The sequence below is a fragment of the Myxocyprinus asiaticus genome, chromosome 33, assembly GCF_019703515.2.
Source record: "Myxocyprinus asiaticus isolate MX2 ecotype Aquarium Trade chromosome 33, UBuf_Myxa_2, whole genome shotgun sequence".
Classification (NCBI taxonomy): Eukaryota; Metazoa; Chordata; class Actinopteri; order Cypriniformes; family Catostomidae; genus Myxocyprinus; species Myxocyprinus asiaticus.
Genome location: NC_059376.1, coordinates 20,427,389 through 20,442,103, shown reverse-complemented (window position 1 = coordinate 20,442,103; position 14,715 = coordinate 20,427,389). Strand labels below are relative to the sequence as shown.

The 14,715-nt window shown below is 46.7% G+C and overlaps 1 protein-coding gene across 2 annotated transcripts in view; it reads right to left on the bottom strand.

Moving 5' to 3' along the window:
• LOC127424274 (uncharacterized) overlaps positions 1-14,715 on the bottom strand; it is a 41,270-nt gene that overhangs the window by 13,762 nt on the left and 12,793 nt on the right. The window contains exon 1 of one of the 2 annotated variants that reach the window (XM_051669296.1): positions 7,310-7,397. The exons of the other annotated variant lie outside the window; for it this stretch is intronic. Coding sequence (XP_051525256.1) covers positions 7,310-7,367 — 58 coding nt within the window. The 5' untranslated portion in view covers positions 7,368-7,397. Of the gene's footprint in view, positions 1-7,309; positions 7,398-14,715 lie in introns of those variants that run through there. 2 annotated transcript variants of the gene reach the window in all.

Below are 14,715 nucleotides of genomic sequence, written 5' to 3'. Positions count from 1 at the left end.
TTCCCTCTCTCTCATAGTGCTTTGAGTTTTTCCAGGTTGGGTCCACAACTAGTGTTATAGATTACTGTATGCCCAGAAGCTTGTATATCTCCATCGTTTGAGCAAATTTCAGTACATTATTGTAGTCGCCGAAAGGTTGGAGATGCAAACAGTGAAGTTATATTTAAAGGTCGCTCTTATCACTCGATTTTTTATTGGTAGGTATTCCATCTTGAGGTTGGGTGAATCTTTATCAGTTGAGATGAGAACACGTTTGCATTTTGCAAGTGTGTGCCATCACAAATCACATCTGAGACATGAAAGGGGAAACCAAAATGGTCACTGTGTATCTGGACATCTGTGTTAATAGTTTTACAGTCATGGTCAGTGCTGTGCTGCAGTAGACACAGTAAAGTGGCTGAAGACTGTTCCTGTTGATTATGCTGATGACTCGAATGGTCTTGTCCAATCTGTGGTCGATAAATGCAGACACCATAAAGTGCTTTGAATTATTGATGGCCGTAATTGAATTTAAAGGCTCTATGAACTTCTGTTTATTGCTGGGTTGAAGGATTTCGATGTAATAAGTGTGATTGTCTCTGTGTGCCAAAATCAGCATTCCAATGATGGTGGCAATAAATAATATTGTAAAAAGTGTCTTTAACCCTCTGGGGTCGATGGACGCGCCGGCGCGTCCTGCTGGATTTTTTCCTCATAACAGCGGAAACGACTTAAAATACTCCTTCATTTTTGGGCATAAGTGTAAGACATCATTAGAGACTATAAAGGGTCTACTTTTAATTGTGTACACTCACAATAACAATAAAACCTTGTGCTTTTGTAAAATAAAGAAAATAAACAGGGTGCGCTTTCAGCCGTCTCTGTCTCCGCGAGCATCTTTCTGAAACACGTCACAAAAATGAACTGAAACTCTGCAAATATTTATCACACAAACATGAAACATATATCTAAAGAAAGCTTAAAATGTCTACTTTTAAATAAAACAATTCAAATTTAAAATAAATATTCTCAAATATTCAAATATGCTCAAGACCCCACACCCTGTCTGCTCGTTGCCAAGGGCATCCTCCTGCAGCAACAGCACCGGCTCCGCCGCAGCCCGCCCCTGCGTGGAGCCCACCACAGGAAGCAGATGCCACCCGTCTCACGGCCGGCCACCAAGAACCCTAGGAAGGCTTCAAAGTGCCCCTGAGACGGGCAACCAAAGGGCAAGGAGACCCGCTTCTACGGAGCTGGTAGAAAGACCACTCAATCCCCCGGTGGGGGGGGGGGTCGGGAAAAGAATCTACTGTTTCATTTTTCGCCGCATGCCCAAGAGGCTGCGGCACCCAAAACTTCCAACAAAAGAGTGGTTTCCTTGTTTTCTGTGTCACATGTCAGGTGTGCACGGCCGTCGTCGCGGCCACCATCTACCATCCCATTTTGGTAGGTTTGGCGCTCCAGCGGCAGATGCCCCGCCCCTGCGCACCCAGCTGTGGCACAAAAATGCCCACACCGGGTTGGTTCCAATGGACTGTGGGGACGATGTTCCTCCTCGACCAATCTTATTGTGGGTGTCAGGAGCCAGGTAAGTGCTTCGATGTCTCTGGACTCAGCACGGGTTCGAGCCCCCTCGATGTGGTGTCTCAGGCTCCGCCCCACCGTGAGGCCCCACCCACTGATACGTCCGACATGATTATTCCCTTGGTCCCCCTCGCACGGAGTTTGGACGCATGGCTCGTGCTTTCCAGCCTGTCGCGATGACTAACCAGGACCGTTCTGACTCGGCTACACGATTCAGTTCTCCAGGTGCCCGCCCAGGTTCAGTGGCGTCCGCTTCACCTCGGTGAAGGTAGCGCCATTCTCGCCCTTGCGTGCGGAGATCGCTACCCTTCTACGGAAGGGTGCGATAGAGCCTGTCCCTCCAGCCGAGATGAAGAAAGGGTTTTACAGCCCCTACTTCATTGTACCAAAGAAAGGCGGTGGGTTGCAGCCAATCTTTGACCTGCAAGTACTGAACTGGGCCTTGCACAGACTCCCGTTCAAAATGCTGACGCAAAAACGCATTTTAGCAAGCGTCCGGCATCAAGATTGGTTCACGGCGGTAGACCTGCAGGACGCGTACTTCCATGTCTCGGTTTTACCTCGACACAGACCCTTCCTGCAGTTTGCTATCGAGGGCCGGGCATACAATTACAAGGTCCTCCCCTTCGGACTGTCCTTGTTCCCTCGCGTCTTCACAAAGGTCACAGAGGCAGCCCTTGCCCCGCTAAGGGAAGTTGGTGTCCGCATCCTCAATTATCTCGACGACTGGCTAATCCTAGCTCACTCTCAGGATGTGTTGTGTGCGCACAGGGATCTGGTGCTCATGCACCTCAGCCGACTGGGGCTTCGGGTGAACTGGGAAAAGAGCAAGCTCTCCCCAGTTCAGAGCATCTCTTTTCTCGGCTTGGAGTTGGACTCAGTCTCGATGACGACGCGCCTCACGAATGAGTGCGCACAGTCGCTAATGAACTGTCTGAAGACGTTCAGACAGAAGACAGTGGTTCCACTGAAACTTTTTCAGAGGCTCCTGGGGCATATGGCATCCTCAGTGGTTGCCACACCGCTCGGGTTGATGCATATGAGACCTCTTCAGCACTGGCTTCAGACTTGAGTCCCAAGATGGGCATGGCACCACGGGACACATCGCGTGGTCATCACGCCGATCTGTTGCTGCCTCTTCAGTCCTTGGACCGACCTTGCATTTCTATGGGCAGGGGTTCCCCTAGAGCAGGTCTCCAGGCACGTCATGGTTACAACAGAAGCCTCCAAGACAGGCTGGGGCACCGTATGCAACTGGCTCCTGGACTGGCCCACGGCTGCGTTGGCACATCAACTGCCTCGAGTCGTTGCCTTACTGCTCGCCCTGCGGAGGTTCCAGCCGTTGATCCAGGGCAAACACGTGTTGGTCCGGACAGACAACACGGCAACGATAGCGTACGTCAACCGCCAAGGCAGTCTATGCTCCCATAGCATGTTACAACTCGCCCGTCGTCTCCTCCTCTGGAGTCAACAGCGCCTCAAGTTGCTACGAGCCACTCAAATCCCGGGCGACCTCAACACCACAGCGGACGCGCTGTCACGACAGGTTACGCTCAGGGGAGAGTGGAGACTCCACCCCCAGGTGGTCCAGCTGATGGAGTCGATTCGGTCAAGCACAGGTAGACCCGTTTGCTTCCCGGGAATCCTCCCACTGCCCACTTTGGTACGCCCTGACCGAGGCACCCCTCGGAATAGATGCGCTGGCACACAGCTGGCCCCCTGGACTATGCAAATATGCGTTTCCCCCAGTGAGCCTACTTGCACAGACCCTGTGCAAGGTCAGGGAGGACAATGAGCAGATCGTCCTAGTAGCACCCTACTGGCCCACCCAGACGTGGTTCTCGGACCTCACGATCCTTGCGACAGCCCGTCCCTGGTGAATTTCCCTGAGGAAAGACCTTCTTTCTCAGGGACGGGGCACCATCTGGCACCCGTGACCAGATCTCTGGAATCTCCACGTCTGGCCCTTGGACGGGACGTGGAAGACCTAAGTGGCCTACCACCCGCAGTGGTAGACACGATCACTCAGGCTAGGGCTCCATCTACGAGGCCTCTGTTCGCTAAGTGCTGTTTTTCCTGACGCGAAGACCCCCAGAGATGCGCAGTCGGACCGGTGCTTTCTTTCCTGCAGGAGAGGCTGGATAGGTGGCTGTCCCCCTCCACCTTGAAGGTGTATGTAGCTGCCATTTCGGCACATCATGAGGCAGTGGATGGTAAGTATTTGGGGAAGCACGACTTGATCATCAGGTTCTTGAGAGGTGCTAGGAGGTTGAATCCCTCCAGACCATGCCTCATGCCCTCGTGGGACCTCTTTGTAATCCTTCGACGTCTACGGGGTGCTACCTTTGAGCCCCTGGAGTCAGTACAGCTTAAGGCACTCTCTTTGAAGACTGCCCTCCTGACTGTGCTCACTTCCGTCAAGAGGGTAGGGGACCTGCAAGCGTTCTCTGTCAGCGAATCGTGCCTGGACTTCGGTCCGGGTTACTCTCACTATGTGCCCAAGGTTCCCACAACCCATTTAGGGATCAGGTGGTGAACCTGCAAGTGCTGCCCCAGGAGGAGGCAGACCCAGCTTTGGCGTTGCTGTGTCTGGTGCGTGCTTTACACATCTATTTGGATCTATTTAGAAGCTCCGAGCAGCTCTTGTCTGCTTTGGTGGACAGCGGAAAGGAAGCGCTGCCTCCAAACAGAGGATCGCCCACTGGGTTGTTGACACCATCGTGATGGCATATCACACCCAGGACGTGCCGCCCCCCCATGGGACTATGGGCCCACTCTACTAGGTGTAGCGGCCTCCTGGGCCCTGACCAGTGGCGCCTCTTTGGCAGACATCTGCAGAGCAGCGGGCTGGGCAACACCCAACACATTTGTGAGGTTCTATAATCTCCAGGTTGAGCCGGTTTCGTACTGTGTATTGTCAGGTCCGAACAAGTAAGTTCCGGGACAGCTGGCCAGGTGTACCGCTTGCGCATAGCGCCCCTCCCCTCCCATGAGGTGAAGACATGCGTTTTTGACTCCCAGTCGTGTTCACAAGTTGTGATCCCTGGATGACTTTCCTCCTTAGCCCTGTGGAAGATGAGTTTGCGGGAGAAACTCGCTGCCAGCCCAGTATGTGTGCTAACTAGGCCCTGTACTGAGGTAGGTGCTCCACATGTGGTGGTTCCCTGTAGGTGACCCCATGTGATATCTTCCGCTAAATCGTTTCCCTGTTGGAAAACTGCGTCTTACTTGGGCAGAGGCCACTCTGCTCCTGGGCACCATGTTTGTAGAAACTCCTCCCCCCTCGGGTAGGACCTACCATGGGACTTTTCCACATGACATACTTCCGACAAGATTCTGTAAGACCATGTGACGTATTTCCACTCAAAATACCCCCCCCCCCCGGGCGGGGTGTGGTCTCCGCGGTGTCTTCCCCTTGGAAGTGACCCCCCCACGATGTAGACATTTATGGCCCCCAGTCAGTTAACAAATTCCACTCTTTTTGGGGAGAGAAAAAAAAAAAAAAAAAAAAAAAAAAAGAGGCCACGGCTTGGCTAGCTTGTCCCTATTTTTTGGGCAGTTGACTTGTTCCCGAAGGACCGTTCGACGCTCATAATAATGTTGGGGGAGGTTACGTGATGGCCTGGTTTGCTGGCTACGAGGCACACAGCGGTCTGCCCGTCTCGCACCGCCAGTCCACGTAACACAGTTCAGCCAGTTGCAGCATTTTGTATAGGGACCCCTAGTGTCACTACATCAACACAACGTCGAGTTAGTGACAGATAGGGAACGTCCTGGTTATTTTCGTAACCTCCGTTCCATTGTGTCCCTCTTGCCACAACACTGAACTACCCGCTGAAATGTCCGGGACCTTGGCTCGGCTCCTCAGCACAAAACCTGAATGAGTGGTTGCATACCAGCTCCTTTTATACCCGTATGTCCGGGGGAGTGGCATGCAAATTCCACTCGCCAATTCCCATTGGCCTTTTTTCAAAATCAGAGGTGTTTGGGGCTCCCAAGAGTGACCACTAGTGTCACTACATCGACACAACGTCTCATTCACTCCATCAGGGAACAGAGGTTACGAAAGTAACCAGGATGTTTTGCTGTATTTTGGATCAAATAAATGCAGCCTTGGTGAGCAGAAGAGACTTCTTTTAAAAACATTAAAAGTTATATGTCTTTCATAACTTTCATAAATGACTATATTGTTTTGTATGAATGAGTGATCAGGATGGTTTTCACATCATTTTTGTAGCAAAAACTACAAGATCCAGTTCTCAAATGTCTTGTGAACAAATGTTTAGTATGTGTTCTATGGCCTTATTTCAGTGACTTAAAATGTTTTTTTTTTTCCAAAAACCACGCATAAATGTTATTTTCTTAAAAATACAAACAATGTACATACATGTTGTTCACATATTATTGTAGCCCAGTTTGTGCTGAATACAGTGTTATCAGACTTTTCAACTGTTACCATTAATATTTTTTAAAGCAACTGAAAAAAGCACAAACCCCAGAACCCAGAGGGTTAATCTGTCCTTTTCCATCTGCCCTTTAATTACTGTAGATTAAAGCAAAAAGATGCCAGAAATCATGCGAATACTCAGATCAAGGTGCAATATAATTTATGAACTGTCATTAAATTTTGGGCTCTTGGATTTGACTTAGAATTCTGTCTTTTCCCATTTCCATATATCTTTCATCAAATTATATTTTCTTTTAAACATAAATAAGATGAACAAGACTTTAAAACATGATTAAACCAGTAGCACACAGATGAGTTGAAATTATGCATAAAGGCTGGCCTGGCAATATTTTATTTTATTTTTTTGCAAAACATGAACAGAAGTACAATAAGAATAACAAAATTCTTAAAACTATGAATAATTTGCAAGTGAAAGATTAACACACACACACAAAAAGAAAGAAAAGTAGCAGAGAAAGATTAAGCTCTCAGTGACCAATCGGTGGTTCATCTAAAATGCTATGTTCCTTCATTAAATTATGCTTAAATGTTTAAATGACTGGATTCTGCCATGGTTTTAGTTATTATTACAGCATATTGCAACATTTATTTAACTCACTAAGAAGCAATTAAACAACTTTCTCAACTTTAGCTCAATTCAACACATTTTTACATTCATGGAAGTCTTGAACAAGTCTTAACTTTAAAACAAAGATATTGCGAATTGTGAGTTCTTCCTTTTTTTTCCCCTCTCTCTTTCTCTTTTGATCAACCACAATTCACTAGACTGTGGAAACTGGACTGTGGACCAGTGTGCAATATAACTGTAAACTGAATTCTAAGTGAATATATAAAATACATTGTCTCAACGTGCATAGAAATGTCCAGCTAAGGTCCATTGATCTCATATTACACAGGCCAGATTATTCTGCCATTTGATGAGTGCTCGATGATTACGAAAACGATTATTCATTTTTGATGATTATAATTTTACTTCAGTTGGTTTTTCAATAACTGTTAGTTTTGTTTAGTTTTTCCATTTACTTTGCAATATTTATTTTAATTCAGTTCCCAAATATGTTTTTAAATCAATCATTTTTGTCTTAGTTTTAGTTTACGAAAAGAACCCTGGTTTGCAACACACAGCCCGTCCCCCGAATTGCTTTTAACCAATGCAGAAATTGTAAAAAAAAAAAAAATTATAATAATAATAATAACTTATAATATATATATAATTTTTTTTTTATACTGTGTGATATAAATGTAATATATATTTATATATCTAAAAGAGTCACTTACGTGTTTGCGTCTTTTTAAAGATGTCGTTCCATAAGTGTTCCTTGTGCGAGAGGCACATTCCGCCGTCAGATCAGCATGAGAGCTGCATTTACTGTCTGAGCCTCACTGTGAGGGCATGAGTCTCAAGACGCTTCACTCATGAATCACCCTCGTTCTGAGGAATGATTCAGCCTCAGTTGCCCTCCCACCCGCCTCTTCTGTGATACCCGAGGATTCACACGAGGAGGCACGGCAGGGCCGCGAGGTCGAGCAGGATGACTTTGAGGTGGTCCTTGTGGCAGCACACGCCCCGTGAGCCCCTCAATCTCTCCGATGCGCATGTTTTCCGATACGCTATATGGGAGATGAGCTCCGGCCTTCTGAAAGAGCGGGCGGCCTCGTCTCGTGCAGCGGTTCTGATGCTGGGGATAATAATGACGATGTCATTATGTCTCCTGCTGCACCAGGCGAGTGGTCAGTGGATGAGGCTGCAACCCCTCCGCCCAGCGAGGGTGAGGAACGTGCACGCGCCACTGACAGGGAGATACTCCGCATCCTACAAGGGCGGTCGAAAAGCTTCACCTTGAGTGGTCTCCCCCAGAGGAACCTGAACAGTCTCGCCTTGATGAATGGTTCCAGCAGTGTGGACGCCGTCAAACGGCAGCATCCTGCAAATCTGCCCCATTCTTCTCCGAAGTTCATAACGAACCTCTTTAATGTGGATCACGGGGAAGAAAATGGTTATTAAAGCGGCACACCTCTGCCCAGCGAGTAACAGGGCGTGGAAATCACGCCGCATACATCCTTCCAAACTGTGTCAACAAATGTCCGCACTGGCGGGAAAAGCTTAGCAGCAGAACAAGCTGGTTCAGCACTCCACACAATGGCGGTGCGCCAGGTATTTCAAGCCAGGCTCCTCAGGCAAATGGACGAGCATGGCTTCGATCCAGAGATATTCAAAGAGCTCCGCACCGCTACAGACTTTGCGCTACATACCACGAAAGTCACTGCGCAGGCCATCGGTAAGTCCATGGTCAACCTGGCAGTTCTGGATCGATGTATATGGCTGACCCTCACAGAAATGAGTGATAAGGAAAAAGCCACTCTTTTGGATGCTCCAGTGTCTCCAGCCAGCCTCTTTGGTGGCTCTGTGAATAAGTTTGCTGAGCGTTACATCGCGATTCAGCAGCAGTCACAGGCTATGAGACACTTTATGCCAAAACGGAGTATATCACAGCCGGTTCGCTCTCGCTCTGTTTCGAGCCAGCGCCCGACTAAAAGCCCCATACCTGCTGCCTCACCAGCACCTGCGTATCAGCGCGTGCGGCAAAAGCGCTCCTGAAGGGCACAACCCTTTGAAGCGGAAAGTAGAGCCCGCAGTTCTCTCAAGGTCTGCTCCAAAAAAGGCTCGATTGGAGACACAAAATTCTGTTCCCCATCTCCCCACTATTGTTTGTTGGGAAAGGAATATTGTTGTTCACAATATTGTTCAAAAAGTGTTGTTTCTGTGTCTTGCACTCAAATAAATGCAATAAAAAATCCAATAAGTGCAAAAAAAGAATACAGCATTTGTTGCAAATGCATGAGATGCTCACATATTCTCAATAAAGAGCCCCTTTTTCCTCTTCAAAGCACACACGAGCGTCGCATCATATCATACAGTGAGCAAACCAAATTGTTCTCTGGCCCATTACGTGGATGCGTGGCAAGCCCTAATGGGTATGTAAGAATGGATGCAAAAACGACCACACATGGTTATACGATCCAATTTTGCACACCGGCCAACGGCATTCTGTCTCCCACGGTTTCGTCCAAAGACGCACCAATGTTAAGAGCCGAAATACACAGTCACATCGTGAAAAACGTGATAGAGTCAAGCACAAAAAGGGTTTTACAGCATTATTTTTTTGTTCCAAAGAAAGACGGTGGGCTTCGGCCAATCCTGGATCTGAGACATTTAAATCGCGCACTCAAAGCACCCATTCAAAATGATTACTCGGAAACGGACCTTATCACATGTATCCCCACACGATTGGTTTGCGTCGATAGATCTGAAGGATGCGTACTTTCATGTCTAAATTGTACGACATCACAGGATGTTTTTGAGATTCGCATTCGAGGGAACAGCGTATCAATTCAAAGTCCTGCCCTTTGGAGTGGCTCCTTGCACATTCACAAAGCGCATTGATGTGGTTCTCGCCCCTCTGAGATCGAGCGGTGTACGCATCTTGAACTACCTTGACGATTGGCTGTTACTGGTGCAATCAGAGGCTTTGTTATGCCAGCACAGAGACTTACTGCTTCAGCCATTCTACATTGTCCATCTCAGTTCAAACTGGGGAGAACACTTCCACTGAAATGGTTTCAGAAAGCATTGGGATTTATGGGGGCGACATTCCATTAGGTCTCTTACACGAGACCTCTTCAGTGCTGGCTGAAGCGCCATGTGCCACGACGTGCTTTGCACCAAGGGTGCATGCGCATCACTATATCCCGCCACTGTATAGTTGCTTTAGCACCACAGACAGCTCCTGTGTTTTACCAGCGAGGTGTCGCGCTGGGGCAAGTTGTCACGCAGCGCCTAAAGCAATCGGTTGTATTTATAGCCTTAAAGGCTTTTCAATCAGAAATATAAAACTGTCATGTCCTGGTTCGCTCAGACAACATGACAGTTGTGGCATATATAAACCACCAAGGCTGAATCAGGAGACTTAACCCTCAAACTGTACTGAGGATTTGGGAAATAGCTGACAAAGCAGAAATCGATCTATTTGCCTCAGTGGAGAATACCCAGTATCCCCTCTGGTACTCGAAGTCCAAAGTTGTCAGGTGGAAAGTGGTGACCACGGATGCTTCCAACACAGGTTGGGGGGGGGGTGTGCGATGGACGCCCAACTTTCAGCACCTGGACAGGTGCGAGGAGGGTGTGGCACATCAACCGCTTAGAGCTATCGGCTGTAATTCTAGCCTTAAAGGCTTTCAGTCAGAAATAGCGAGCTGTCATGTCCTGGTTTGCTCAGACAGCATGACAGTTGTAGCATATATAAACAGCCAAGGCATTCACCGCCACTGTTGAGATACCGGGCGAATGGAAACTTCATCCTCAAACTGTACTGAAGATTTGGGAAATATTCGGCAAAGCAGAAATCGATCTATTTGCCTCAGTGGAGAATGCCCACTGTCCCCTCTGTTATTTGAAGTCCCAAGCCCCGCTGGGAACGGACGCAATGGCACACAAATGGCCGGCGAAATGCAAATATACGTTTCCCCCAGTATGCCTTATTCACTCTGTCATATACAAAGTCCGAGAGGACAAGGAAACGGCTCTATTAGTTGCGCCGAAATGGCCCAACCAGCCATGGTTTCTGGAAATGGAGATTCTGTACAGCTTGCTCACCATGGGAAATACCGCTGAGGAGGGATCTCCCCTCAGGTGCAAGGCACAATCTGGCATCCCTAGCCCCAACTGTGTAACCTACATGTGTGGCCCCTGTGCACTACACACACCAGAACTGACGTGTTCAGTTATGAACACCATTTTACAGGCCAGAGCACCGTCCATGAGACGCCTCTACGCACAAAAATGGAAGGTGTTCACTGATTGGTGTCTCTTACATGGCAAGGACCCAGTAAACTGCCCCATACATGAAATTCTAATATTTCTTCAAGAGCGATTAAATGCAGGACTTACCCTGTCAATGCTCAAAGTGCATGTGGCAACTATATCCACGTATCATGCACATGAAGCCGGCGCCTCTATAGGCAAGCATGATTTAATCATAAAGTTCCTTAAAGGAGCAAGACGATTAAACCCAACTTGGGACTTAACTTTAGTCCTAAAAGCTCTTGCAGGGCCCCCCTTCGAGCCATTGGACTCTGTAGAACCGTGCATGCTTTCCATTAAGACCGCACTACTGCTGGCTCTGGCCTCAGTAAAACGGGTCTGTGACCTGCATTTACTATCAGTCAACAATTCATGTCTGGAGTTTGGCCCCAGTCTTTCAAGAGTCACTGTCAAACCCAGGAAAGGCTATGTGCCCAAGGTCCTAACCACGGCCATCAAAGCGCAGGTGGTTCACCTTCAGGCCTTCTTCCCTCCTCTATTTAATTCGGATGAGGAACAATTATTGCATTATTATGCCCTGTATAGGCACTACATGCATATGTTGAGCATACTTGCCTGTTCAGACTGTCTATTCAGCTCTTTATATGCTATGGAGGACGCACAAAAGGAATGCCTGTCTCCAAACAAAGGCTCTCTCACTGGATTATCGATGCAATTACCCTGGCTTATGAGTTGCAGGGTAAGACTTGCCCAATTGGTGTTAAAGCACACTCAACTAGAGGCATGGCCTCCTCATGGGCATGGACGAATGGTGTGTCCTTACAAGACTTGTTTTGCAGCAGGATGGTCCTCTCAAAACACATTTGCAAGGTTTTACAACCTAGACGTAACATCTCTTTTTTCACAAGTCCTCTCTGTTTAGAGCACTTGCTATTCATTAGCCAAATATATATATACTTATGCCCTTCCCTTTAAGTACGGGCTCCACATAATTTGCACAACTGCCTGCATCAGGCCGTTATAATTTACCATAAAGATGCAAGCACTTTCATTATAAATATACTCCCTTCCCGACTGGGTTCATAAGGAGTTAATTCATACTACATGACTAGTTCATATATTCGTTTTGAGTGCTCTCCTCCTGGCCATCACGAGGATCACTCACTGCGGCATGCTCATGTCAGTCGCCGTCCCACAAGACTGCGCCACCTTGTTTCTTCTCTGGGAAGTTATGTCGTGTAGTGCGGCATGATGGGATTCTGTTCCCCATATGCGTAACTACGCAATGTCAAGTGTACTGAGTCGTAAGGGAACGTCTCAGTTATGTACGTAACCTCGGTTCCCTGAGACAAAGGGAAAGAGACATTGCGAATGCTAGCCGCACTACAAGACTCAAGAGTTCTTGAGGTACGAGCGATGCGCTCCTTGTTCTCAGTCAAAAATTCTGAGGAAATGGTGTCTTGCACCTGTTTTTATAGCGGACAGTTTCGCACCAAGACAGGCGGGGCTCAAACACCATAGCCAATATTAGAATATTGGCGTTATTGTAGAGAGGTTTCAACTAGGTCGTGTATGAAGGCACTGCCCATATGCGTAACTACGCAATGTCTCTTTCACTTCATCTCAGGGAACCGAGGTTAGGTTCGTAACAGAGACGATTTGTCCTCCGCCACCCAGATTGAGGCGAATCACTACGCCACCATGAGGACTTAGAGCACAGTGGGAATTGGGCATTCCAAATTGGGGAGAAAAAAAAAAAGAAGACTTTTCAAATAGTGATGGTGCTGTTTTTTTATATCAGTAATGTCCTGACTATACTTTGTGATCAGTTGAATGCAACTTTGGTGAATTAAAGTACCAATTTCCTTCCAAAACAGCAAAATCTGTACATTATTCAAAATTTTTGGCCACCAGTGTGTATACAGTTGTGCTCAAAAGTTTGCATACCCTGGCAGAAATTGTGAAATTTTGGCAATGATTTTGAAAATATGACTGATCATGCAAAAAAACTGTCTTTTATTTAAGGATAGTGATCATATGAAGCCATTTATGATCACATAGTTGTTTGGCTCCTTTTTAAATCATAATGATTTTAAATCATAATGATTCACCCAAATGGCCCTGATCAAAAGTTAACATACCCTTGAATGTTTGGCCTTGTTACAGACACACAAGGTGACACACACACAGGTTTAAATGGCAATTAAAGTTTAATTTCCCACACCAGTGGCTTTTTAAATTGCAATTAGTGTCTGCGTATAAACAGTCATTGAGTTTGTCAGCTCTCACGTGGATGCACTGGGCAGGCTAGATACTGAGCCATGGGGAGCAGAAAAGAACTGTCAAAAGACCTGCGTAACAAGGTAATGGAACTTTATAAAGATGGAAAAGGATATAAAAAGATTTCCAAAGCCTTGAAAATGCCAGTCAGTACTGTTCAATAACTTATTAAGAAGTGGAAAATTCGGGGATCTTTTGATACCAAGCCAAGGTCAGGTAGACCAAGAAAGATTTCAGCCACAACTGCCAGAAGAATTGTTTGGGGAAACAAATAAAAACCCACAGGTAACCTCAGGAGAAATACAGGCTGCTCTGGAAAAAGATGGTGTGGTTGTTTCAAGGAGCACAATACGACGATATTTGAACAAAAATGAGCTGCATGGTCTAGTTGCCAGAAAGAAGCCTTTACTGTACAAAAAAGCCCGGTAACAATATGCCCGGCAACACCTTGACACGCCTCACAGCTTCTGGCACACTGTAATTTGGAGTGACGAGATCAAAATAGAGCTTTATGGTCACAACCATACAACATGGCCTATAGTGAAAAGAATAACATCCCCACTGTGAAGCATGGTGGTGGCTCACTGATGTTTTGGGGGTGTGTGAGCTCTAAAGGCAAGGGGAATCTTGTGAAAATTGATGGCAAGATGAACGCAGCATGTTATCAGAAAATACTGGCAGACAATTTGCATTCTTCTGCACCAGTGTTACTCATTGCGCGGCTCGCGTGCCTCCTGCGGCTCGCCAAGCTTTAATTTGTGGCTCGCATGGCAGTAAATAATACGTTGATATGACCTAATGTGAAAATAAGTGGGGCAGCCAGAAATCTGCCCCAATGGCTCAATGAGAGCGTGCAGCAGTTCCATTTTTCACCAAAGATTTACATTGGAAATTTTAATGATCATTTCATGCTTGTTAGCTTGTGTTATATACGGACTGAAAATGGATCGATTTCTTATTAAACAAAGTTGCCCACCAAGTGGACAGCAACTAAGCAATGTGACAGTGACAAACGAGGGAACTAAAGATTCGGAGCATGCAACAACCGCAAATCGACAGGAAGATGACGGAGACGGGGTTTGTGGAGAGTCAACTCCTTCTAAAAAGAGAAAGGTACGAGTCATACAAGATGAGCATAGAAAATTTCAAGAAAAGTGGACACAGGAATTTTTATTTGCCTCCACAGATCGAACCCTTTGTGTTTACTATGCAAACAAACCCGCTCTGGTTTCAAGCGAAGTAATTTGGAGCGGCATTTCCAAACGACGCATCCAAAATTCAATAAAAGTTATCCACCTGGAAGTGAAATAAGGAAAAGAAAAATAGAGCAGCTTTCTTCCTCTCTTTCTGGACAACAAAGGCTCATACACAGGACAACTTCTACAGCTGAATGTTTAACTGAGGCATCTTTTGAGATCGCATGGATTTTGGCTCAGGGAAAAAATCCCTTCTCAGACTCAGAAATTGTGAAAGATTGCTTTTTGGCTTCAGCAGAAATATTGTTTGCAGAGTTTGACAACAATGACGCAATTGTAAAGCAAATTAAAGGATTACAATTATCCAATTCCACCATAATGAGGTG